The sequence below is a fragment of the Pleurotus ostreatus genome (genome assembly GCF_014466165.1).
Source record: "Pleurotus ostreatus strain PC9 chromosome Unknown scaffold_4, whole genome shotgun sequence".
Lineage (NCBI taxonomy): Eukaryota > Fungi > Basidiomycota > Agaricomycetes > Agaricales > Pleurotaceae > Pleurotus > Pleurotus ostreatus.
The window spans coordinates 2,466,097-2,490,439 of record NW_023503159.1 but is presented as its reverse complement, the minus strand read 5'-3'; the positions used below and the strand labels follow the sequence as shown (position 1 = coordinate 2,490,439).

The window sequence follows — 24,343 nt, the reverse complement described above, 5'->3', positions numbered from 1 at the left end:
GATGAGCGCGTGGGGCAGAAGAGGTGAACTTGTTGATCGGCGGCGGGGCGGCGGGCCGCTGGGCGTGGTGAAGTTTGTTAGTTCAATTGAAATCCGGCTCAACCCAACCTTCGCGCGCATTGCGGCGAAGTGAGCAACGAGACCAGAACGTGGCAGAAATGAGGTGAGAACAGGAAGGGAACATGTAGCAGAGTTCTGACCTGATGCACGACCATCAGTATCTGCATCAGTTCCAAATTGACGGTCTGAAATGTCTGGACACAAGTCTTGAAGGCACCGCGATTTCTGCTACAGGCTAGTTGTGGACCACCGAAGTGATGACGCTCAGCTCCAGCGACGGAGGGAGACCACGGCAGTGCGTAGTAGGGCCGTGTCAGGAACATCACCCGGAAACTCCCAGCGCGTGTGCTTTGATCTCGAGATGGTTTGATGCGACCAGGCATACGGGTGACTCGTCGCAGGATCTTTTGATGATGCTCCGTTACCCCCACCCCCATGCTACTACCGAGGCTAGTTATCGCTGGAACAGCACTCCTCTCGCTGCTGGAAGGCGTTACTGCAGGTCAGCGGAATGTGACAATCGATGATGCAGAGGAGGGAGTCCCGGTGGGCCATACTGTCCCTACCTATTCCCCTACGGACGGGTGGTCTACGGGGAGTTCATTCACGCAACTAGACGCATCCAAAATCCACGGCGGCACATGGCACGATGGCACTTACCATCCAGGCGATGCACAACCGAAGGAGGTTAACTTTGCTTTCACAGGTACGTCGTGCTCTATGCGGACCCCAATTTCAAGACATAGAACCCGTTCCGTGACTCAGGTGTCTCTTTGTACATATACTGCATCATTGCCAACACGCCGCCCGGCCGCTTTTTCGACGCATTCGCGGATTACAAGATCCTCATTGACGGGGAGCTCGCTGGCGAGTACAGGCATGACGTCGAGAAGATACCGGATTACTTCTACAACACCACGGTCTTTGCTACCAACACTACCCTGGAGAATAAATCCCACAATGTCACCATTCGCATGGATTCCACCGAGAAACCTGTTCTCCTGCTATTCGACTACGCGGTTTATACTATGATGTGAGTCGCCCTCACTTATGTCTGCTGTGCAACGGCTCAACTGTGCGCTCTCTTGCTGCAGTGAAGATGATGCTGTTGTCGTTCCCTCCACAACAACAGCGCAAGTCCCGACTACAACGCCTGGTGAACCGGCCCCTACGTCCGACCAGCCGTTGTCCACAACAGATACCCCAGTGCCTGACCAACCCTCGTCCAGCGACCATGTCGGGATCATCGTCGGTGCCGTTCTCGGAGGACTCTCGATTTCCTTGATCTCCGCCATCGGTGTCCTCGTCTACATTCGAAGGCGAAGAATGCAGAGAGCCCGCAAGCAAGCGGCTCTACGAAGTCAATGGCGCGGTAGCCGGTTCCTTGCACATTCGAGGATCTGGCGGTGGATCCTCAACCTGCCAACTGAGCCTGAGACTCGTATCACGAATGCTCCTATTCCTGTGCCGTCCATTCCTGTCCCTCCCGCTATGGTATCGACATACCAAACCCCCACATCACGGTCTTTCACTGTGTCTCGGCCCCCAGAATCGGCCACGGATCTCGAGTCGGAGGGAGGTGATTCCTCGGTTGTAGCGGAGATCAGGGAAATACGAGAGGCACTAGTGCATCTACGCGTCCAACAGCGGGCTATGACAGAGGCGTTGGGCGCACCTCCGCCGTACGCGCCCTCCTCGTAACAGCCCTTATGGAACGTGAGGTATATCATGTATAGCTTTCGTTTGCGGCCTCATATTCGTGTTCTTCTCAATTGTTCACTTGTGCGGTTCATCTTTTTCATTTCATTATTCCTTAGGTGGCGATATAGGAAGAACTATGGACTACGATAAATATATCTTGTTCACTCTCGTTCAGGTTACGTTACTGCAATCGATCATTCAATTACTACGTAGGCGTCGCGAGGCTGTAGGTCCGTTGCCTTTTGTCGCAAAGTCGTATAACCAATCATTTGGCTAAGATTGCCTCGTGTTTCCTTCCACTGTGCTTCTCAAGCAGCCGTGGATCAATTAATTAACATCGTGGTCGGTTGGTGTAGCGTGGCACGAGCAGAACGTAAAGAGACCTTCGTCTGCTTTAATCTATTGTATGAGGTCCGGTATCATCTGAGTACCACGAGTTGATGGCAGCACACAGTCCAGGCAAATGGGAGCATTTACTACAGAACAAGACATTGGATGTATCTACGATGGATTAGGATTCGGACAGACGTGGCGGAGCATGTTGTTCTACGGAAGCCCCTAAGTCCCTGTACTCGCCAGGCAGCAGCGCGCAAGTGGCGCCAGCCTTTGGTTTGTCTCGTGCTTCCAACTGGAAGAATCGACGAAATTTGGCCGAAATTCGGATACCATGTGTCTCGCACCAGATGCCAGGAGGATGAGCTATCTCCCTCAAATCTAAAGCCCTTGGGGAACCAAGCTGATGGAGACGGTGGGTACTTTGCTTTCGGCCCTAGAAGCCTTCCATTTCTGACACGATTCCTGCTGTAGCGCTGTATCTGCTGCGGGACTACATATGCAGTAAATTCCGTTCCAAGACATACGGAGGTTTCGTGCCTTTCATTGTTTCTCGCTCCACGGCCTGCGGTTGGGTAGACATCTGCTATCCTGGCGAAAATTCCTTGGGAAGGAGTGTTAACCATCTTGATGTGCTGTTTCACGCGTACCGAAAGCCTGCCCGTCGACCGACCTCCTTTCGCAGTGATAGGATATGACCAGTCGATGCCTATCACTGTGTGCTCTTCAGATAAGAATCGGTCGTTTATCAAATATGCACCGTGAGTCTAGAGTCGAGACACTACCACATTGCAGGGTGTGTGGTAGGGCCAGCGCTCCTCGTTGTTTTACGCGACTCTCTTCGCTGGCAATTGCATATGCCCCTCTCAGCCCTGGGTCGTATTGGTCGGCCTATTCAGATGTCACCAGTAGCCTAGTACAGGGTGTGGAGGTCTCAGGAGTAATTTTATTGTCGAGCAGAACGGTAGACAACATTTTTGAGACAAATTGTAGTATATCAAACTTTGTATAGTACTTGGCGAGCCAGCAAACCCTTTGGAAAATGAGCCAATGAGAAGGAGGAGGGGAGATTGTGCAGACGCGAATGATACCCCAAATCGTACCACCTTTTGAATTTTTACCTCCAGATTCTGGTCCAATTTTTTTGGTTCCACCTTGCGCGGTACCCTATATAACCAGTTCTGTTTCAGCCACCACAGAAATCCCAACTTGCCCCCAACCAGCTCACTTGTCGCATACTCCTCTTCACCACCAACCATGACCATCCCCATCGTCTCCACCCACGTCGCCAACATCGATATCCCCCGCCCCAAGGATGTCGGCGTCCTCGCAATGGAGGTCTACTTCCCCCGCAGAGTACGCGTCGAGGCTACTACTGTCATTGAGGTTTTTCTGACACATTATGTCCGCAATAGTGCATCTCCGAAGCCGAACTAGAGGAATTCGACGGTGTCTCCAAGGGCAAGTACACCATTGGTCTTGGCCAGGAATACATGGCTTGGCCAGATGACCGCGAGGACATCAACTCTTTTGCGTTGAATGGTGAGCAGCGTGGTACTCCCTGGCTTACAACATGTCTCATATTTTATAGCTGTCGCTGGTCTCCTCGAGAAGTACAACATTGACCCCAAGTCCATCGGTCGTATTGACGTTGGGACTGAGACCATCATCGACAAGTCCAAGTCGGTGAAGACCCACCTCATGGACCTTTTCGCTGAGGCAGGCAACTTCGACATTGAGGGTATCGACTCCAAGAACGCCTGCTACGGTTCGACCGCAGCCCTGTTCAACGCCATCAACTGGATTGAATCGACATCCTGGGATGGAAGGAATGCCATCGTTGTTGCCGGTGATATCGCTGTCTACGCAGAGGGCGCTGCTCGCCCTGCTGGCGGCGCGGGTGCCTGTGCCATTCTCCTTGGCCCTAACGCGCCAATTGTTTTTGAACGTGAGTATTCTGGACTATCATTCTTGCCACGCTTCACCGCTTCGTCATTTCAATACATTTTCCCCATTTTACGGTCCGATCTTTTTATGGCATTCGTTTCAATTACTCATTCCGATTCTTCTTGATCCAGCCATCCACGGCACTCACATGTCCAACACATATGACTTCTACAAACCCAATCTCTCGTCCGAATACCCGGAGGTTGATGGCCCCGTCTCCGTCGTCACCTACATCGCGGCTCTTGACGAGGCCTACTCCCGATTCCGCGAGAAGACCGCGCGTCAGCTTAAACTCGCTCAGATCAACGGTTATTCCAATGGTCACGTGCATAACGGTGACAAGCCTGCTGATCCCAAGGCAGCTTTCTCGCTCCAGGATGTCGACTACGCCCTCTTCCACAGCCCGTATGGAAAGCAAGCCGTCAAGGGCCATGCTCGCATGCTCTTCAACGACTTCCGCTCAGCACCTAATGCACCCCAGTTCGCCGACATCCCCAACCCCGAAGCTTTCCTCGCTGCCTCGCAAAAGGAGTCCCTTTCTGACAAGAACGTCGAGAAGACCTTCATCGCTGCATCGAAGAAGTCGTTCGCCCAGAAGACCGACCCCGGTATGGCCTGCTCGAAGCGTCTCGGTAACATGTACACAGGGTCGCTCTACGGCTGCCTTGCTTCCCTCGTTGCCAACGTCGAGCCCGCTCAACTTCGGGACAGCCGTGTCAGCATGTTCGCCTTCGGTAGTGGTTGCGCTGCCAGCTTCTTCACCTTCCGCGTAAAGGGTGACACATCAGAGATCAAGGAGAAGATGGACTTGATGAACCGACTTGCTGCCATGAAGGTTGTACCATGCCAGGAATTCGTTGACGCTCTTGCTGTAAGTCGCGTTTGATTCTTCCTAATTTAACTAGTTCTTGACGAGTTTTCTGTCTCGTAGCTTCGCGAGAAGAACCACAACGCCGTCTCGTACACGCCTGAGGGATCCATCGACAACATTTGGCCAGGTGCCTTCTACCTCGACAGCGTTGACTCAAAATACCGAAGGAAATACGTCAAGGCTCCTTTGGCTTAAACGCCTTTGTATTGTCTTCGCGCTGTACGATTTTACTCACCTGTTAGAACACTCGGGCCTTCGATTAGATAAACTCACATAGACGTAGTCATCATTTATTGTATTTCATACATGGTATAATCAAAACTATTGAAACACTTGAAGTCTTGCTTGAGTTCAGTAAACGAACTTCCATCGCGAACTTTCTTACTTGTTTTACTCCCGCCACGATGGTGTCTCCAACGACCGAGAGTCGACATGCGAAAGTAACAACAGGGGACGATCCTGATGATCTACGACACTGGGCGTCGTGTCACCCATCCACCCAGCAGGTGCGTATCGACCCCATTCGTGTTAGCAAGGGCAGCGAAACAGACGCATCGAACTGGTTGGAACTACGACTGCATCTGGCTCAAATTTCGCGAATGGAGCTCTCTTAGGCTTCCTATCCTCAATGATAACGAGATACGGCAGTATCTAGAATTCCCGAGCGTCGGAATAGGCCTAACCACTCTGGAGTCTGCATGAGGAATAGCGTTGTGGATCCGAGTGTGTCCATCGTCGCCTGGACGTTCCGTGATTCCATCCATTCCCTTTTGTCACTTTCTGCATTTCTCCTGTTCCTGCGCTAGTGCTCCGTTTCACCACAACTCACATCGGGTCAATTGTTCAACTATCTTTGCTTGCATCCATTTGTTTTGCAGATCGAGGTGATAATACCGTCCTCCGACCCCGATGAGATCGACAAGGCCGGGTTGGGTGCTTTTGCTGGATTTACCTCCGAGTGGTGGAGCGGAAAAGCGAGGTTATCGCAGATTGTCGAGGTCGCCGAGGAGTGTGCTAATCGTGGACAAGAAAAGTGCGTTATTCATTGCGTGTACGAACTATCTTTGTCCTGTTTCGGAGCCGGCGAAATTGGAGACATTGCTTATGGCCGTTGGTGCTGCAACTCCCATGGGGAGTTGGAATACAGAACGCGATTGAAAACCCCTCTGTGGCACTCACGGGCCCCTCCTTGTATCTTCTCGCTCAAGCTTGAGTGACGTTTGGGAAGCTAACCAACTGTGGCTTGACAGGACTTTCTGTGCTCTGAATTCAGGACCTCACGATGACGACGTATGGTGTATCGATCCCCGAGGCATCCTCACGTTCTGTTTGTGCAAGGAGACATACGAAACCCTTGGCTTGGTGGGAAAGAAACTCCCATTCAAAGGGTGTTCAGAACGATATGGTTCGTGCCACTCCCAAGAATAGGTTGTCGGTTGGGCTGGGTTCTGACCGTGCAGGTAATCAGTGCAGTCATAGCTCTTCCGTTGCGGAAGGACGTCGTCACGGTGAAGAGTAGAGCAAAGTGTCAGGCCGCAGTCAAAACATGGGACGCCAGCCGGGGCGATAATTTGTTCGACGTGCACGTTTATGCTGAAGATACGACTATGTTAGGTTCGTTCACTGACATAAACTTTGTCTTGAAATGCTTGTTGACTGACGTCTTCACAGAGCGATTGCCGGGTTTGAAGAAAAACACATCGCTACCGCAACTCACAAAGACAGATAACATCCACGTTCCAGCCATGCAACTCACCCACCGACCTCTCAATCCTCAGGCTAAGAACTATACCGAAGAATATGAGGAAGAGCTCGAAGATTGGTCCGCAGAAACATCAGATTTGTTCGAGTGGGTGGGGCTAGCATGCCTCGGCTCTCAGCGGTTAGATTATTCTCTATCGGTCGAAATATTTATCCAACGTCCCAATGATGCTCATGGTGCTGCAGCTTGCAGGCTAACGACCGTGCTGACCCATATATCGCGGTATATGAGCCGCCGTCCCCGTCACATACTGGCAATGTGACGCATCTACGCTGGCGGGGTCTCCTTCCCCCGCAATTCGTACAACAGATCATAGATGCAATCCTGTCAGTGTCCTTCCCTCCAACGAATCAGTACATACTCAACTCAGTGCTTCCAGGAATTGGTCAAAATCATCGCCTCCTACGACCTCATTACCTTTTGTATCAATAACAGCCCACTCATTCCTAACGAGCCCTACCACATATGTGCCCCCAACCTCCAGTTCCGACGCGACTAAACGACCTCCGTTCCGCTTGCCAAGAGCTGATGGTGAAGATACGTACTGTATCATAGTGAAGCCAGTGGGCGGGAAGGGCCAGTCAGATGGGAAAACTAGAGGGGAGGGGACAGGCGCCGTCGATGGCTCTGAGAGTCTATCAGCGCAAGATCAGTCTCTATGTTCATGGACGATGATCGAAAGCATTGGTCACTGGGACGCCCGCTGGGGATAGTTGACTCCAGTCCCTGATGCGATTAATACAGAAAGCCGAGCATTATCGCCCTAGCATAGATTGGCATAGATGCAGCATGGTACAGACAAAATCTAATGTACATAGCATGGGACGGTAGTGAAACAAGCATATGTAAGTGTAGTAATGGGTCATGTAAACCGAGAAAAGACAGTAGCGCTTAAGGGAAGCGCAGGAATAAATCAATGTTTGCCCTCCTTTTGGGACGATAGGTAGATATAAAGATAAATGGTCCCATCGTAGAGATTGTGGAGAGAAAACAAGTTTTCCGTAAAGAGCAGAACCCAGGTAGATCAAAACAACCTCAACGCCCCAGCACGCTCGTCGTCACATCATCGACCTCGACCTCCACATCTCCGCCAATGGTCAGACTCGAGCGGGTACACGGAGAACGGGAATAGGATGATAGGCCGGAGGGGAGGCAGATTGCCAAGTGTGCGAGATGCGGGCGTTCGGGTTTGGTAGAGGCCCACCAGACACTGGTGCATAGTCAACACCAAAGACACCATTTCCCATCGAGCGCCGTACAGCAACGGCGCGACGTTCCGGATGACTAGCATTGCGTTGTTCAGATATAGACGGCCTACGTTCGGAGATACTGGATCGCCGTCTTGACTCCGATAGTCCGTCGATGTTAAGTAAAGGAACGTAGGTCATTGGGATAGCATTGGCAGAGGGAACGGTGCGCAACTGTTGCAAATTGTCATATTGCCGGGTATCGGGAGGAATAAAAGGAAGTTGTGCTGAGGGTGGCGGAAGGGGGGATGCACCAGTGTCCGCGCCCAGTGATGTGTTTTCTGTCCACATACGAGACGAATTCATAGCTTCTGGGTTCGGCGTCGCGGGCGCACTTGAATCGGGGCTCGAGTCATGACTCTCCCGGCGCTCCAGCCGCGGCCTGTGGGTTGCGACATGATTGTAGGCGGCCCAATTGAGCATAGCCGAATTGACCAAGCGTGCATTGGATTGTTGCTCTCGCACAAGCGACTGGTCTAGAGGAACGAGCGGTGGGAGAGTGGTTGAGTTGAGCGCAGAGACACTGGCCGAGCGAGTGCGTCGTGCGACACTGGCCAGAGCCTGGCGCTGGCGAAAGGTGAGCTGTTGTTCAGGTCCAGGCATAAACCTGGTCCCAGGGACAGCATCCCGGTCTCTGCCAATTGATACAGCCCGGGCTGTGTCGAAAAACCAAGTTAAACCATCTGCGCCCGCCTCTGCTCCCACACCCACGCCGGCATTTTGACGATCGCGATCGCGAGAGGGTGGATCGAGCTGGTCGAGGGTAGCGAGCTGAGTCAAGGTGTCGGCAGGGATGACTGCCTCGTAGACTGCATTCGCAAAGAACTCGTCCGAGTCAGGGTCGAAGGCGTTGATACGCGACCAATTTTCGAGTTGCTCCTGGGGTTCTGGTTCAGTTCTGACCTGAACATCAGGCTTGCTGACTGGGTGGGAGATGGAAAATAGTGCTCTGCCCATGATACGGATTTTTGGGTGAATGAGGGTATTCGGGAGAAAAGGGTATACGGCGGCGGATTTGCGTATATATACGAGATGAGAGAAGAGAATGAGGAGAAGAAGGTCACTGTGGCGAAAGCTGTCCGATTCAGGCGCGCTGACTTTCGTGGGAATCTCTAATCAAGCGGAGCCCCTTTTGTTTACCACTTCAGGGCAGGCTGCGGCTTTTAGCGGTGTTTAACGAGTTTCACTTCTCACCAGCAATACTTTCTCTTGCATACTACTACCATCATGGAGAAAACCGCAGTGTTATCATGTATCTCGTGGGTCGACCGCCACGATCTTATCCCATCTTTGTCATTCTTCCGTGTATTTTTTTCCTTCTTCGGCCAGTTGGTGGCTTCACCGAATACGCGACAAATTCCCGGTATCCAAAACCGTGCAACGATCCCTACGCTTCGACGTTCGACAGCCTGTTCTTGGCAACACCCTCGCTAAGCGACGTTCAAGTTACATTCTATCAGTCTCCAATGATATCGAAGCTGCTGGATCCTCATGGAACGCTCTCAGTCTTCAGACATTCCCCGCCGAAAGGAGTTAAGAAACTTAGAATATGCTTTTCGAGCTCACAGATGCTCGCATGTCAGTGGCCTTCGAAAAAAAACTTGGCGTCCCATCACCGTACGCGAGACGTAGCCTACACGTTGGTCATAGAAATAAAATGCTGGCCCCGCCTCGAGCGGCGGCTCCGGATCCTCGCTTGCTATCACCTCAGTTCAAATTCCAGATTCTGTACGCTATGAAGTATACTATGCTACTCTTGAACGCTTGAATCCCAGCGCCTTCATTCCAGCGGTCGTCCCAACCCAAGGAAGCGACTCCCGATAGAAGTCTACTGTCATTTCATTGAAGTGTGTCCTTGGGCATTCGATCGAGCTAGCCCCTAATCCACTGCTTGCTCCTACTTCCGAGGATCCACGATCCCGAAAATAAACCATCTTCTACAATGTCAGAAGTCCGACCAAAATCTTGCAAAACTTGCGATGACTCGCAATCTACGCTTAATCATAACATAGGTTGCTACACCGACGCTCATTCAAAGGGAAATGGAATACTGCATAATCGATAGAGTGCCTAAAATAGTGAGCTTTATTTTTGCTTTTGCGTACGATAAGATGACCCGCTCCACATCACCCTCCGGCGCACATCCAATGGGCCCAAATAATTCCGTCCCGATCGTCCAGCCTCGATCGTCGATCATGATCGTGTTGAGGTCCCTCAGTGCTTCCAGTACCTCTCCATCGTATACTTATCCTTGGGGTACCTGCTCACATCCGAACGCAGTTCGCGCAGCACCGCTACTTGTTCGGGTCTCTCGACGTGATTGCGACCCATCCACTCGCTAGAGCTCGCTGGATACCTCCCATCCGTGCAGCAAAGCTGCAATGCCGTTATCATCGTCCCCGTCCGGCCCCACCCATATCCACAGTGCACCAACGTCGATCGGTGGTCCATGAAGAAATCCCATGCGTCGTCTATGTCATCGAGAGTTGGGGCGTGGAAATCCTTGATGGGTATGTGCTTGTAATCGATGCCGACAGAGTAGAGAAGGGATCGTTCGCTGTACTTGTATGGGAATGCATTCAAGCTGATGATTCCGACTATTCCGTTGTCTTGGAGATATCGAACGGCGGATACCGTTAACTTTTGGGATGCGTCCTTGGGGTCCGGCGCACTTTCGTTGTAGTTGGGTGCAGAGGAACGGAATAGACGTTTGCCTGTTAGGATGTTTCTGGTGACGGGCTCGAATCTTTGCCACTCGCGGCTCATGGTTGAAGGGGATCTAGGGGCGGGATGTGAGACACAACGGGGACTGCGATGAAATTACGAACTTTGAAACTTGAGGGCGTTCAGCTATGCGCTGGCATCGTTGTGACCCAGCAATGTTCTTTATACAAGGCGAGAATCGCGAATTTCTTTGCTAATGCTACATACAAGTGATTCGTCCTATTCAAGGTGTCTACTAAGCACAGATAGTTCCGTTCCATCATTGAACTACAGTAGCAGTTTCTCAGGGAGCTGACAGACGATTGATACACTAGGAGCTACGTTGAAAGTAAACCGACTCGGACGTGCCAGTCTGTGAGAATTCAGCCAAGCCTATTCTGGGATGCAATACAGCTGTGGAATTTACGGCGGTAGTATATCTAAAGCCAAGTCATAGTGTCGCGCCAGACACGATCGTCAGTGCTCTCTCATCCTTCCGACGCACGGTGGATGAATTGCCTGGGGAGAAGAGTCGTGAGTAATCTCGTTGCTGCGCCCTAGGTTTTCTCGTTGTCAATGTGAGACTCTCATACACTGAATCGTCAGGATATAATCACTCTAATCCTCAGCCTTGAGTCTGAGTGTGTGGGAAAGCTGCGTATATACACTACTATGGAATGTATGGCGGTGGCACATCTCCTATAATCACTCCCTGTCAACCCCCTGTCACCCCTAATCTCTCAGTCGCAATGCGAGCAACCTTTGGACGTCTGATAGGCGGGGTGGATACGGCGTGCCAAGTGTCCGGGTGCAGGGAAATTATGCTCGACCTCCATGGCTTGATTGTAGACATCACGGCCCTCGTACGCGCTTTTCTGATGCGATGATAGATGATGGCGCTGACGGCCACAAATGATAATGCCCCCAGAGTGACACTGACAATAAACTCCGTGTGAGTGTTTCCATACTCTCCCTTAACATTTGGATTGCTGAGAGGTTGGCTCTGTGTCGGAGGACCTATAGGCCCACTTGTAGTTGTAGATATGCCTTCAACTGCTGCGTCCGCTTCCCTGCAATATGTCCATTGGCAATTAGTTGGGTTCAAGTTCAATCTAAGTGGGGATTCATCTCACATCGTTGTGTAGGTGGCATAGTCAAATAATATCAGGACTGGTTTTTCGGTAGACTCGACTATAATGCTAAAGTTATGGTGTTTATTCTCCAACGTTGTGTTGACATAGACCGGTACGTTGAAGAAGTAATCGGGGATCTTCTCGACATCGTGCATGTAGACACCAACAAGGTCTTCTTCAAGAAAGAACTTGTAGTCGGCGAAGGTATCCGTATGTGGACCGGGTGGTGTGTTCCCGATGATGCAGTATACGTATAGTGATGTGCCTGTCCTAATCATTATTTAGATCGCGCGTGGGTTAAGCGTTTTACGGACCAGTGAAGCCAAAGTTGACTATTGCTGCAGCGTGCCCGGGATTCTGTGTCAAGACATGCCATGTTTCTTTATATGCTAAGGATGCATTGGGCTTTGCGTATCCCCCAGTTCCCGCAAGCTTCCACCCGCTGGATGGCGAGTACGTTGGAGCAACGTGTGTGATTTCGTCGCCGAACTGGTCGTCAATGGTGACATTCCGCGATCTGGTAGCCTTTGTCGTCACTGCTAGAAACAACAAAAACAATGCACCTTCACGCATTGATGCCAGCCTAAGTGGTAGTAGGGGAGTCAAGGTGATGCAGCCTTCAATCAAGACACGACGTTGAATAAGTAGCGTGTTGCCAACTTCACGCGATCGCATCTCGCCGAAGCTAACGGACACCTAACCATCGGAACTGAGTGCCGCCCGCGTTCATCAATAAACGGCGAATAATTTTGAAGTGTCAATTGCAGATATGCGCACTTTCTAGGGGTAACTACTCCGAAGATACAACTCCCAGTGCAGCCCTCATAGCCCACTTTTCCACGCGTAGGTCCTGTATTCCTGTCGCAGATCCATGATCATATCTTCATGACCTCCTGATGCAACTTCTCTCGGCCCCGGCTCATGCACGAGGGTTGGTGGAATTGGATTGAGAACGAGGAGAGGATTGTGGGGAATGGTGGTGTGAGTCTTGTTGCGGATGAACACCCGTAGCGTCGGTCCATGTTGACGAACGACCAAACCTAGTAGTCCGGTGCAAAAGAGAAAACGACTCCCAACGTGCTGCCAAGAATCACAGTCGAAGAGGGTTTGGATCTATCTGCTACATTTGGGGAAGGGCTAGGTTGACAGACTGGGGGTGTCGTCGTGTCCACGGCATTCTCCTCGCTGCAAAAGAAATCACTTGTGCTTGAGTGGATGCAGGTTGAAGCGAGGAGTTTGGTTTACCCGATAGTGTATACGGCGTAGTCGAACAAGAGCGAAACCGGTTGCTCAGTCGAATCTAAGACAACACTAGAGTCGTGGAGCTTATTCTCCAAGATCACATTGTCATAGACTAACGTGTTGAAGAAATATGGTGGCCCATTTGTTTCATCTGGGATGCGAGTGTATCTGCCGTTGTAATCTGCAAAGGGGTTATGCAGTAGACGTATAAGCGTATACCTTCGGGAATTAAACTTCATAATAAACGGTCAGAGTAGGGATCAACATCAGCGGACCTGTAAAACCGAGGCTGACTGTTGTCGCCGGGGTCCCAATGCGTTGAATTGTGCCAAGTTTTGTAAGACAAGGACCTATTGGGTATTGCAGACCCGCCAGTACCGGTAGTCCAATCGTCGACGAGTAAAAAATAGGGACAATGTGTGTGCGTTCGTCTCCGTATTGGTCGTCTATTGTGATATTTCGCCATCCCGCGGTGACACCTACGGTAGATGCCAAAATACATATCATAGCGAAGAGCTTTGATAGTACGAGCATGTGCGCTTGAGTAGAATTCGGTGGGTTGTGTGCGATATGGGTGGCCTCTCTTTTTGGGCCGCAAAGGTTATTAATGGCACAAACCCAATAAAGTATCCCAGTTTCAGACATTGTCTACTTCTGGGAATCCGAGGAGGATGCTCTTGAGTGGCGGTGTGGTCGGAAGTGAGTTGAATGGACACAATGGGACCGCAGTGGATCATATGGTGAACATCAGCTCGTTATGAGCGTTGTAGAAGTCACGAGGAAATTGCTATGAGCAGATATCTCACATGTTTGTCGACTTCAAGACTTCAAGTTGAAGAAAGGAAGCCACCGAGAGTGCTGGGCGGCCAATGGCTTGGCTATTTGATTGTAGCCATAATTCGCAAGAATAATAGATCAAGTACCGGAGAATTGTGAAGTCAAAATACTGACCGATATCGCCACGAAAGGCTAGGATGGCAGGAGATGATAAGGTAAGTTTCATTGATACAAACGGATAATACGTACCTATAGGGAGCCTTGCGACATGTCAAGTGTTAAGACACCACCGTAATCCGCGATGAAGAAAGTTGGCCTCTTGCAAGGATTTTGTTAGCTTACACACCCTGCGGCGATAACAGGCGACCGCATGCTCTGATTCATGTGTGCTAAGACTTTCATTTCACCTCGGGACCGAGTCCAAGGGGGACGAAGACTAACACAGCTCTGCGAGCCCGTAGATAACCACGGCCTAGCCATCTTGGCGGGGGATATTTAAAGGTTGCTAGACAATAAACCATTAATAGGAAGATCACAATGGCAGTATAATGGCAGAGGCAGCACATCACAATCCGACCCATATTGTCCCTATTAGTGTCCGACGGATCCGTGCCAGAGCGTAGTCAACGAGTCGAAAAAAGCCTCGGCTACGCTGCTACACATTGTATGGGGGCGGGGACCGTGGCATACTGATCGCCATAATCATCGTCCGCTGCTCTGCACGTAGGTTTTGAACTTCTTGTCTAATCTCTCTGAGTTCTTCTGAACGATCCCTTGTGTCAAGATCCCTGCGGCCGTGTGCTGGAGCCTGAGTTGACGCATCTACGGCAAGACTGAGACGCGATTGGTGTGTGGACTCGACGATAGTTGCTATATTCTTGCGGAAATCGGATACCCATCGCCGCGTCGTTTCACGTACATTAGCAAGGCGCCACCCGGAGATCCCTTGCGTTTTCTGCCGGCGGTAAACGACCAGAAGTAGCATGCCGAGGAACAACCCGAGGGTGAATGCCCCAAGTGTGCGTCCGACATCAGCGCCCACATTTGAAGGGGGAATGGGTGTGGGTATAGGGAATCGTGATGACGGTTGGTTCACGAGATCGTCGCTGCTGTTTTATTAGATTGAGATCATATAACTTGATGCAACTCACGTTGCAGTGTAGATGGCATAGTCGAATAGGAGCAAAACTGGCTGCTCGATGGAATCTACGACGATAGTGAAATTATGAAATTCGTTTTTTAAGGTCCTGTTGACGTAGACCGGAGTGTTGTAGAGATAACCGAAGGGCTTTTCTGCGTAGTGCGTGTATGTTCCGACGAGTTCCCCGTCCATGAGAAACTTGTAATCCGCAAAGGCAGGAAAATCTTGACTATTTGCGATAATGCAGTAGACATATAATGATACGCCTGTTCAAAGTCAACGTTATATAAGTTCGTACCTAGCAGACAGAATAAGGAGTCTCCAGACCTGTGAAACCAAAGTTGACCATTCGCTCTACCTCACCGACTTTATGAGTCGAATCGAGCCATGTCTTGTTGTACGCCAATGATGCGCTGGGTTTCGCGAATCCACCAGTACCTCCGGCGCTCCCAAGCCACCATCCATCAACCGGCGTAAATGTTGGGACAATGTGGGTGAGTTCGTCCCCGAACCGGTCGTCTATCGTGACATTTTTCAGAGCCAGAATGACTCCTGTAGAGCACCCCAGCATCCATATTGCAGTGGAGAGCTTCGCCAGTCGGAGCATAGGTATGGTGATACGTTCATCTGCGACATGTCCTACAACTATTTATGTGAATTGTGATCTCAACGCCACGGAAACTTGGATCGAGGCGCAGGCACAGGAACGAATTGCAGCTGCGGTTACTTCCTCGATGAGATCGCTGCGTCGGTGGAGGTGAGTTGTTGACGAAGCGTAAGATCAGAATTCGACGATCACATGACCGCGGCGTGTATGTTAATGTGCGAATAGTATGTGCGAGATTATTATGTGCTTACGCGTCGAAACGTCCAGAGATAGACAACAAAAGGCAAGGAAGCACGCAACTCGTGTAAACTTACGAAGGCGGACATAAATAATATCAAATATTGGGGCGTAATGACTATCTATAAGCTCTGATTCTAGTATCAAACAAGATTGATGCACTTGAGAATGTAGCCTCTCAGCGACACATAAAAGGCATAATACACTTTCAAGGCCTCTGGTGAGAGATTGTAGTGGGGCAGGATGTGCAACTGCGTGGCTACAACGGGTTCACATATGTGCCTTGTTCTGATGTCCTACACTAAGCTGCCCTGCGATCTGGTATTTGCCGATCCACGAACCGGCGACTGGATTGGGGTTTGGTCGACTTTTTCAAAGTCGGCGTGTCCGCTGGACGCAGGAGGCCAGGACTTCGGATATAGAAGAAATCTACTGCGACGCCATTGTTGGCTTATCAGTTGTTGTCCAGATCTTTTTACTTTCCACCAGCGATGATAGATTAGGGTGCCGATTAAGATGAAGGCAGCTATCCCTGCCAGAGTAGCGCCCACTATGAGCGCAGTGATTCGAGGAGGTTTTGAGGGATTCGCCTCATCTGGGGCGGCTACACTACTGGGAGGGCTGGAAGTCGCAGTGTACGTTGGTTGAGAGGACGTGAGAAGATCTGTAGTGGAGGTCCTTGTGGATGTGAGTGTGTTGGCCGAATCACTACAATAAACAACTATGAATAGGTACGACGATCGGGAAGTTTCATGAACTCACGTTATTATAGTGTAGACAGCACGGTCAAATATTAGTAAGACCGAGAACCCAAGATCCACAGTGATGGTAAAGTTGTGGGCTACATTCTCTAAGGTAGTGTTGGCATAGACCAGGACATCATAACCGAGTGTTTTGTCTGCGCCGGGTTTGTACTGGCCGACAGGAACTCCATCAATAGAGAACTTGTACCCTGCAAGGGAATTCGAGACCAAGCCAGGCAGCATGTTTGCAGCTATGCATATGCAGTATATATATATTGCGATACCTGTCAAACTGTGAATTCGTGTCCAGAAGGTAGAATGGGCTTTCAGACCTGTGAAATTGAAGTTGACCGTCTGCGAACCCACCAGGAGATTCGGCGCGTGCCAAGTTTGATCATGGGCTAACGATCCATTGGGCCACATCAGTGGCCAAGGCTGAGGTAGGATATTTCCTTGATTGACCCAGCTGTCGGATGGCGTATACGTTGGGACGGCGTGCGTCATTTCGTCCCCGAAATGATCGTCAATGGTGACATTTCGCCGACCTGGAGACTCTGTGGCACCAGCGACCAAGCACAGAATCGATATTCCTACAAAGCGTGATAATAGCATGACCAATGGGTAGTAGGGAAGCATGTCATTGTGCGTCCGGTGTTTGATAAAGGTAGTTGGTACTCAGCCTTGCCGGAGGCCGCATCTCAACAATGGGGTCGCGACGATCCAACCTGAGTATCTGGCTCATATACGCCACGGAAGTGAGTCCGTTGCGCCTGCTAACTCCTGCGGATTGACGAGAACTAGGAGTTACTTTGATCGCACACAGAGTTGCTGGACATCATAGATCATCACAACCCGTCAAATCATAGTGAGAGCTGGTTGCAGAGATATACATCACGTTTCCATGTCCAATCGGTCGTCAAATTTAATTATGGAGGGTAGCGCAGCATGTTTTGGGAGGCTGCCGTCAGGACAACCGTCATCTCGACGCGCAGACTCTGCATTTATGCACCGTATCTTCCTGGTTGCGCCTGTAAGTTTGAGTGATGGTGTGAAGTGCGAGGGGTATGAGCGATCGCGGCGGTCCTGTCTTTGCGGAGATAGCGCAACGTCGCCATCTGTGTGGAGTCCCGGTTCTCGCCTTCGGAAGTCTAGGCAGTCTCGACAATAGCGACGTACACGGGTCATTTAATGATAAGACAGGCTCCAAGCGCCGCGCAAGAAGACTGCCCAGTTCCAACAGCGTTTGGAAGTAAACGAGCGCTCGGAGCGGATCGGGCATTTTGCTCTCCTCAGCAGGAGAGGTATTTGGCAGCATCAGCTTGAACTTCATGTCCGTTCCACGTATATGCGACTGCAGAGTGACTGGCTCCGTGGAGATGCTGTATATTAGGTGGTCACTGTCTGGAAAAACTAACCAGCACCAAGGTAATCCTTTGCACAAAGATACCGTTGTGCGAGTCATTACGATCTCCCAGCGTTGGGCTCTCCGTTCGCTGGCAGAGGCTGCAATTTCTCGTATAGCTCCCGCTTTTGGAGAGAGGCCTGTAGATCCTCCTCTCGCTTCCGCATCTTTTCGAGTCGACGTTCATCGTCACGCAGGACACCTTTATACATGTTCTGTGGTGTAGTAAATTGAGTAGAATCTTGAGGGGAAGCTTAACATACTCACCTCGTGTTCCTGCTGCTGCTGGTAGTGAACCGCCCATATTATTAAGGACGTGAAGCAGACAGAGGCTCCTAACGTCGCTTTAGCCGTTCGCGACATGGTGAACGTTCTTGAAAGTTCGTTCCAGAACTCCTGAGCGTCCGTGTGACCGGAATCCACGTGGACCTGGTCCGGGATTTCGTAGGGACTTCGCCAGACCTCGACCTCGCAACAAACAGCTTCGTTCTCACCTCTCATTAACCTTCGGCGACACACCGCAACCTGGCAATTCGATTATGGAGGTCGGGCGAGAATTCTCATGCCGTATCGTGCTGACTTCGATACCAGGAGTTTGAGGCTACGCTGAAGGAGATCGTGAACGCGAAACGCGTCTCCGCGCGTAAAATGAACAATCTGACAGAAATAGCCATGAAATCTCTGAAGGTGCGCACGAGACTGCTCGTTTGCTATGGCTTGGTGCTTATTCCTGGCTTGCAGGAAGACACAAAACTGGTGTCAATCCTCTACCGGACGCATAAGGCCCTGCCACCTGCGGCCAAGATATCCAGCCTCTATGTGTTCGATGCGTTATCGCGGGCTGCGCGGAGTCATGCTAACAAACACCCGCATTCTAATGACCCCAGATCTGCCGAGGGGAACAGTGCAACCTTTCTATTGAAGGTTGAAGGTATCTTAGAAGGCTTGTTCTCTGACATGGTCGCGCTCGAACAACCCGAGGCAAAGGTTAGTGTTTATCCTGCGATGAGTCGTGGTCTCGTGCTGTCGACCGTCCAAAATCCACGAGTACCCTCTACGATATGTAGACATTGACTGGCACCGGCTAACGCGTTCAGCCTTCTACTTCGTTTCTGCATCAGTGTGATATATGAATCCTAACCTCAACGCCAGGAAAAGACTCAGAAGATCCTAGATATATGGATCAAAGGAAATACGTTTCCCTCGACGATTCTATCTCGACTGAAGGAGATAACAGAGCAGGGCAAAGGCAAAAAAGGTGCATACCGTTTCCGCATGTATTCGCTAAGTATTTCTCCTACCTATGTAATCCATCTGCATGCAATTTGGCCCGGCTTTACGCGAGTGGACGAGAAACTAAAATATAACTTGCGTTAGAACCCGAAGTGAACAATGCGAACGTGCCTGCACCACGTCCTGAACCGCCCACGACCGATAGTCCCACGAATGCTGTACCCGATCCCCAAGCCACGCTCCTAGCACTGCTCGCTCAAGCGGCCAACGCTTCTACATCGACAAATGGAGGGTGAGTTAGCGGCTTATCTCACCAAGGACCTGAGGCTCAACAGTTCCTCAGCCAAATACACCCAAATACAGGAACAGCACAACCACCGGCACAGTTAGCACTGATCCAGCAACTTGCACAGGTGGCCAAGGCAGCAGATAGCCCTCTAGGACAGCCGCATAGGCCAAACCAAGCCGCACCATTCAATGGCCGGGCTGCGCCTTTTGACGGCTCTTCATCTCGGTCACCGCCCGGCCGTGAGGAGTATCAGCATAATCGTAGACCAGCTAGATATGATAATTACGACCACTCTGACCGTGGCCCGGAGCCCAGTGACTACAATCGTAGTAACCATGCGGGTCCCAGCCGAGGTGCGAGAGGCTTTCGGGGGCGCCGAGGCGATACCCGTGGGAGATGGGACGATCGGGACAGAGGCAGCTATCGAGAGAGGAGTCCACCGCGGCGAAGGCAGAGTAGATCCAGGAGCCCCCCAAGTAGATATGGCGGCAGAAGAGACGTCCGGCCCTATAGTCCCCCGAGAAGACCATCAACTACATCCACGGTCGACGGTCCGCCCCTAGACGGCCAGACTTCTAGTCGCAAATCGCGCGAACCAGAAAGGGATGAGTTCGGACGTGATATCAGACCTCCATCACCATCTCCCGGACCCAGGGAACCCATTCCAGTGCCCGCAGCAGAAACGCACCACCCGCCGCCGGTGCCAGAGACTCTCAGTAGCGAACCTTCTGTAGAGCCCCCACCTCCGCTCAATCCTAATAATCAATCATCATCTGCGTCGGTATCGGTAGCTACCGTTCCAACTTCAGAGACAGTTGCGAAGTCAGAGAGTGCAGTACAGCCTCAGATGACCATGGAGCAGTTCGACTATACCAACCCAGCTTCGTGGGAAGCATTGGGAAATCAGTGGCAAATGGCCTATGGTTATACACCGTCCGCTGAGGAGATCATGCAATATGTCATGGCGGGTGGGATGGTACCTACTCAAATGGCAGCGGGCGTTCCGACGCAGGGATGGCCCATCAGTAGCTGGGAAGAGCCTGTATCAACCTTCAACACGAACGGCTGGCAGAGTGGGCGAGGACGAGGGGGGTTTAACCGGGGGCGAGGAGGACATGGACACGGCAATCCCCGAGACACACAGGGACCCATCATGCAAGACGGAATGGAGACAGACGCGATAGTCCTTGGAGGAGGAGAAAGTACGGGTCCCTTGGCGCCCCCTACGGCAGTCAAATCACCCATAGAGGAACGTCAGCATATCGAGCCCAATACCAATACGGGAGGCGCTGGAGGTAAAATGGAACGCGTTGGGGATAAGTGGGTATTTGTTCGCGGCACTGGCGCAGGATCATGACCCAAAGCATCAATCACCAGGAACCCAGTTAAATACCATATCCTTTAAACAGCTTCGCTTTCATCTACTTCGAATCTAGCCAATTCAAATGCACCATTCCTGTCTCTGTACGTGTCGTGAGTATAGGCTAATCGTGGCTCTGTCGAGGATCGTTGTTGGAAGTTACTGGCGTAAAAGGGATTGGGCCAGAACATCAGGTAGAATATGGTCGCCGTCGAGATTCCTATAAGGCTACCCACGATCACATCTTCTTTGTGATGTCGCTTGGGAAGATGGTATTAGCAGTGACTAGGAGTAAGTGACGGTGAACGGCCACTTACATAGTCTTCTAGTCTCGTTATAGCCACGTAGACCGCCCAAATCATTGGGGCTATGGTGATACTGAGCCTACCAGCTCGGCTAGATGTCCAGGACGAGGGCGGCAGTGGTGCGTGGAAACACCACGCCGCAGTCTGTCCCGCTAAATAAAGCGAGAGGAAGGTCATCCCTGTGAAAGCCGATGCTGAATGGCCTGATGGGAACGACCGTCGGCCGTCCAGGACATTTTCAATGTGCCTGGGGAGAGACAAACAGTGAGTGTTGCTAAAGATAGAAGTAGCGAATGAAAATATTACCCTGTGCACTCTTTTAGTGCTTTGTCCCACTTGCACCGTGCCAGGAAGTCAGGTCGCAGCCTCCCTAGGTGGCAGATAAGACAGCGACAACAGGGAATCCCGCGTAATCTTACCAACAGTGTTTTTGAGAAACTCTGTGAGGAGATGTGTCAGACCTCTGAGGTAGAATCAACAGCTGTTCGCGCTGGGAGCTATAGCGAAACAAACCGGCTACCCATGACAGCTATCGCGCCATGGTGAATGTCCAGCAAAGATCGTCGAAATGTGCCAAAGACGATCACCGTCGTCAATGGGAGAAAAACAGCAATTATGTTGTTCACCACGCCTGAGATCCTATGAGTATTTGCAGGTTAGCGTAGTAAGACCAGGGGGGTGTTAAACACACTGGCTATGGTGATGATGATGGTCAATAGCAGAGTCATGCAACTTGAATTCTCTTTCAAACGGCGGGATATTGGAGGCTAAATAGCCGAGCACCCATACCGCAAACACAAAGACCCTGGAGAGTCCATGGTCAACAAATTGAATCCCTTTTCAGCAGCGCGAGTAGGTTACCAATCGAAAAAATAAGACCTGTCCCACCAGCTCAAAGCATCACGGCCAAACAGAGCACGGAGCTGTGCGAAGAATGCCATGGCTTACCCTTGAAGTCGTCTACTTCAAACTCGACGCAGTGGAAGCAGTCTAAAAGTGCTTAAGGCTGGTATGAGCGCTTGCTGCACTTTTCCATGGGCTCACTCTCCAGGCTCGGTGTAAGGGCAACCTCAAGATGGCCGACAGCGCAGGCCTAGCAGAGGGAGAATCCAAAGATAATGAATAAGGCTAACTACAATACATGAGAGGGCTGCTCACCTAGCAGAGGGAGAATCCAAAGAGAACAGGATAAGGATTCTCCATGCTAGGAAGCGAAGTATATACTGTAGTAGCGTGAGAGGAATGCAGGATAACTGTACAGTACACCAGCCACAAGTCCGAACAAATATCACAAGGTACAAGGAAACATGTGATAATGAAGTGGAGGGTAAATGCACAGGAGTCGTGCCAGCGACTTGGGGAAGTAAGGGCGAAGAGTAATGAAGTGGGGGGAAAAGGATAGAGGTAACCCGGACGAGCCCCGAAGAGTATAGATGAGTCCGAGCGAGTCCGAAGTGTCCGAGACGAGTCCGAGCGAGTCCGAAGTGTCCGAAGTGCGGGAAGACTCCGGAGTCACCGGACGCGGCTCGGATGCGAAAGAAGTGGGTGGAAAGGAAGTGGAAAGGAAAGGGAGCGAAAAGGAACGAAGGGGAATGAAGGGAATGTAGGTAAGAGTCCATGGAATGAAGGAAAGGAGAGAAAATAGGAGTGTCCCCTTACACTCGGAAGCAAGCTCAAGTCGCAATCACGCCCTCTCAAGCTCAACACCTCATACAGGGCCATTCGCCGTTGCCAGTATAACTCCGCATCCGATTCTCAAAGTGAATTACATTCAGCAAAATTTTGTGTCGCAATTTCAACGAAAGTTGAATAATCTGCGGTGGTGATGCCCCTGAGTCCCCTAGTATATGCATCACGTGATAAACAATCAAACCTCCTGCCCTCCTCTAAGTCTCCTCTCAGCCACTAAATAGAGATAGTGCCGATGAGAAGGCCCGTGTATTTCTTGGGGACACTAGCTTAAGCGTGGTAGTTGTAGTCTCGCCGACTTTACGATCTAAGTGGCTAGAAGTTGTAGAATGTGCACGATGAGCGTGAGTTCTCAGCGTATCGAGCAATATGTTCGAAGCTCAATATATTCCTATACAAATACATACCTGTAGAATGTGCACGATGAGCGTGAGTTCTACAGTGGATAATCAATAAGTAAATGGTCTGTAGACGGTATGAATATGGGATAAGCCTACCTCAGCGTATCGAGCAATATGTTCGAAGCTGAGGAGGCGGAAAGGGGTCGAAACGAAATTTATATCTACGGAACTGACGGAAAAGGAAGGTTATAAACTAAATAAGGAAAAGGAAGTAGCGCTTAAGCGCTAAGTGGTTGGTGCGTGATCCTCTATTCTCCAACACTCCCCTGGATCAAGCAACGCCGCGACTAACTCCCATGAGCTCGAGTTGCCTTGCATGTACGGTTGTAGAAAGGCTTTTGGTGAGGATATCCGCCGGATTCTCCTCGCTCGCGACATACTGAACCGAGAGTTGCTTGATGCCTCTGGCTCCTGGATTTACGAGTTCGCGAATGCGATGATGGCGCAGCCCGATGTACTTGGTGCGCGCATGATATGTTGGGTTCTCTGATACTGTGAGTGCGCCTTTATTGTCGTTGTAGAGCAGCATGGGCAACGGCTGAGGATATCCTAACTCGGACATGAAGCTGTACGTCCAGATGGCCTGCTGCGAGCCTCGACTGAGTGCGATATACTCAGTCTCTACTGTCAACATGGACGTGATGTCCAGGCGCTTGGACATCCAGAACGTTGGCGCTCCTGCCATCTTGGTGAGGATTCCCATCGTCGATCGCCCAGTGTCAGGACATTTTCCCAAGTCCACGTCGACGTAAGTAATTGGGACCATCCCGTCCTTGACGTCTCTTCTGTAGGTGATGCCAACATCAAGGGTCCCCTTCACGTACCCCAGAACATGCACCAAAGCTTTCCAATGAGAAGGGCCGGGGTCGCGAGTATAGCGACTCAGAACGTTAACCGAATAGGCGAGGTCTGGCCGCATCGCGCCTACAGCAAATTGTAGGCCCCCCACAATCACATTGTACGGCTTGTCGCGCATGAAATCCCTTTGCGCATCAGTCACCGGCACTCCTTCCTTCGATAGTTCAGTACCCAGAGCGAACGGCGTCGCCTTTGGCTTCATGTCGCTGAACCCGTGGCGCTCGAGCAGACGTTCGAGGTATCCGTGCATGGATAGCGAAGCGATTCCCTTTTCTCTGTTGTGCTCAAGCTTCATCCCCAAG

At 51.0% G+C, this 24,343-nt stretch overlaps 11 protein-coding genes across 11 annotated transcripts; 4 read left to right on the top strand and 7 right to left on the bottom strand.

Moving 5' to 3' along the window:
- Window positions 1-495: 495 nt before the first annotated feature.
- On the top strand, window positions 496-1,761 carry PC9H_006671 (uncharacterized protein; the record flags this gene model as incomplete). Its single annotated transcript, XM_036776215.1, has 3 exons — window positions 496-766; window positions 826-1,093; window positions 1,155-1,761. The coding sequence occupies 3 exons, from the start codon at window positions 496-498 to the stop codon at window positions 1,759-1,761; spliced, it is 1,146 nt and encodes a 381-aa protein (XP_036632234.1).
- A 1,590-nt stretch (window positions 1,762-3,351) lies between these two features.
- Window positions 3,352-5,107, top strand: PC9H_006670 (uncharacterized protein; the record flags this gene model as incomplete). The annotated part of the gene is made up of 5 exons (XM_036776214.1): window positions 3,352-3,450; window positions 3,510-3,636; window positions 3,686-4,042; window positions 4,173-4,912; window positions 4,973-5,107. 5 exons carry the CDS (start codon window positions 3,352-3,354, stop codon window positions 5,105-5,107), a joined length of 1,458 nt encoding a protein of 485 aa, XP_036632233.1.
- Window positions 5,108-5,316: 209 nt separating this feature from the next.
- Window positions 5,317-7,387, top strand: PC9H_006669 (uncharacterized protein; the record flags this gene model as incomplete). The annotated part of the gene is made up of 7 exons (XM_036776213.1): window positions 5,317-5,418; window positions 5,791-5,945; window positions 6,163-6,317; window positions 6,386-6,526; window positions 6,584-6,794; window positions 6,860-7,000; window positions 7,054-7,387. The coding sequence occupies 7 exons, from the start codon at window positions 5,317-5,319 to the stop codon at window positions 7,385-7,387; spliced, it is 1,239 nt and encodes a 412-aa protein (XP_036632232.1).
- Window positions 7,388-7,771: 384 nt separating this feature from the next.
- On the bottom strand, window positions 7,772-8,878 carry PC9H_006668 (uncharacterized protein; the record flags this gene model as incomplete). Its single annotated transcript, XM_036776212.1, has 1 exon — window positions 7,772-8,878. The coding sequence occupies one exon, from the start codon at window positions 8,876-8,878 to the stop codon at window positions 7,772-7,774; it is 1,107 nt and encodes a 368-aa protein (XP_036632231.1).
- Window positions 8,879-10,135: 1,257 nt separating this feature from the next.
- PC9H_006667 (uncharacterized protein) lies at window positions 10,136-10,687 on the bottom strand (the record flags this gene model as incomplete). Its single annotated transcript, XM_036776211.1, has 1 exon — window positions 10,136-10,687. The coding sequence occupies one exon, from the start codon at window positions 10,685-10,687 to the stop codon at window positions 10,136-10,138; it is 552 nt and encodes a 183-aa protein (XP_036632230.1).
- A 677-nt stretch (window positions 10,688-11,364) lies between these two features.
- PC9H_006666 (uncharacterized protein) lies at window positions 11,365-12,330 on the bottom strand (the record flags this gene model as incomplete). The annotated part of the gene is made up of 4 exons (XM_036776210.1): window positions 11,365-11,499; window positions 11,565-11,694; window positions 11,758-12,022; window positions 12,072-12,330. 4 exons carry the CDS (start codon window positions 12,328-12,330, stop codon window positions 11,365-11,367), a joined length of 789 nt encoding a protein of 262 aa, XP_036632229.1.
- A 2,101-nt stretch (window positions 12,331-14,431) lies between these two features.
- Window positions 14,432-15,524, bottom strand: PC9H_006665 (uncharacterized protein; the record flags this gene model as incomplete). Its single annotated transcript, XM_036776209.1, has 3 exons — window positions 14,432-14,885; window positions 14,928-15,183; window positions 15,245-15,524. The coding sequence occupies 3 exons, from the start codon at window positions 15,522-15,524 to the stop codon at window positions 14,432-14,434; spliced, it is 990 nt and encodes a 329-aa protein (XP_036632228.1).
- A 533-nt stretch (window positions 15,525-16,057) lies between these two features.
- PC9H_006664 (uncharacterized protein) lies at window positions 16,058-16,747 on the bottom strand (the record flags this gene model as incomplete). Its single annotated transcript, XM_036776208.1, has 2 exons — window positions 16,058-16,469; window positions 16,524-16,747. The coding sequence occupies 2 exons, from the start codon at window positions 16,745-16,747 to the stop codon at window positions 16,058-16,060; spliced, it is 636 nt and encodes a 211-aa protein (XP_036632227.1).
- A 1,218-nt stretch (window positions 16,748-17,965) lies between these two features.
- On the bottom strand, window positions 17,966-18,269 carry PC9H_006663 (uncharacterized protein; the record flags this gene model as incomplete). Its single annotated transcript, XM_036776207.1, has 2 exons — window positions 17,966-18,121; window positions 18,174-18,269. 2 exons carry the CDS (start codon window positions 18,267-18,269, stop codon window positions 17,966-17,968), a joined length of 252 nt encoding a protein of 83 aa, XP_036632226.1.
- A 176-nt stretch (window positions 18,270-18,445) lies between these two features.
- PC9H_006662 (uncharacterized protein) lies at window positions 18,446-20,785 on the top strand (the record flags this gene model as incomplete). The annotated part of the gene is made up of 6 exons (XM_036776206.1): window positions 18,446-18,451; window positions 18,498-18,593; window positions 18,648-18,893; window positions 19,059-19,164; window positions 19,284-19,431; window positions 19,483-20,785. The coding sequence occupies 6 exons, from the start codon at window positions 18,446-18,448 to the stop codon at window positions 20,783-20,785; spliced, it is 1,905 nt and encodes a 634-aa protein (XP_036632225.1).
- A 44-nt stretch (window positions 20,786-20,829) lies between these two features.
- On the bottom strand, window positions 20,830-22,034 carry PC9H_006661 (uncharacterized protein; the record flags this gene model as incomplete). Its single annotated transcript, XM_036776205.1, has 7 exons — window positions 20,830-21,048; window positions 21,106-21,340; window positions 21,400-21,463; window positions 21,513-21,556; window positions 21,607-21,732; window positions 21,785-21,898; window positions 21,955-22,034. The coding sequence occupies 7 exons, from the start codon at window positions 22,032-22,034 to the stop codon at window positions 20,830-20,832; spliced, it is 882 nt and encodes a 293-aa protein (XP_036632224.1).
- Between the last annotated feature and the right edge of the window lie 2,309 nt (window positions 22,035-24,343).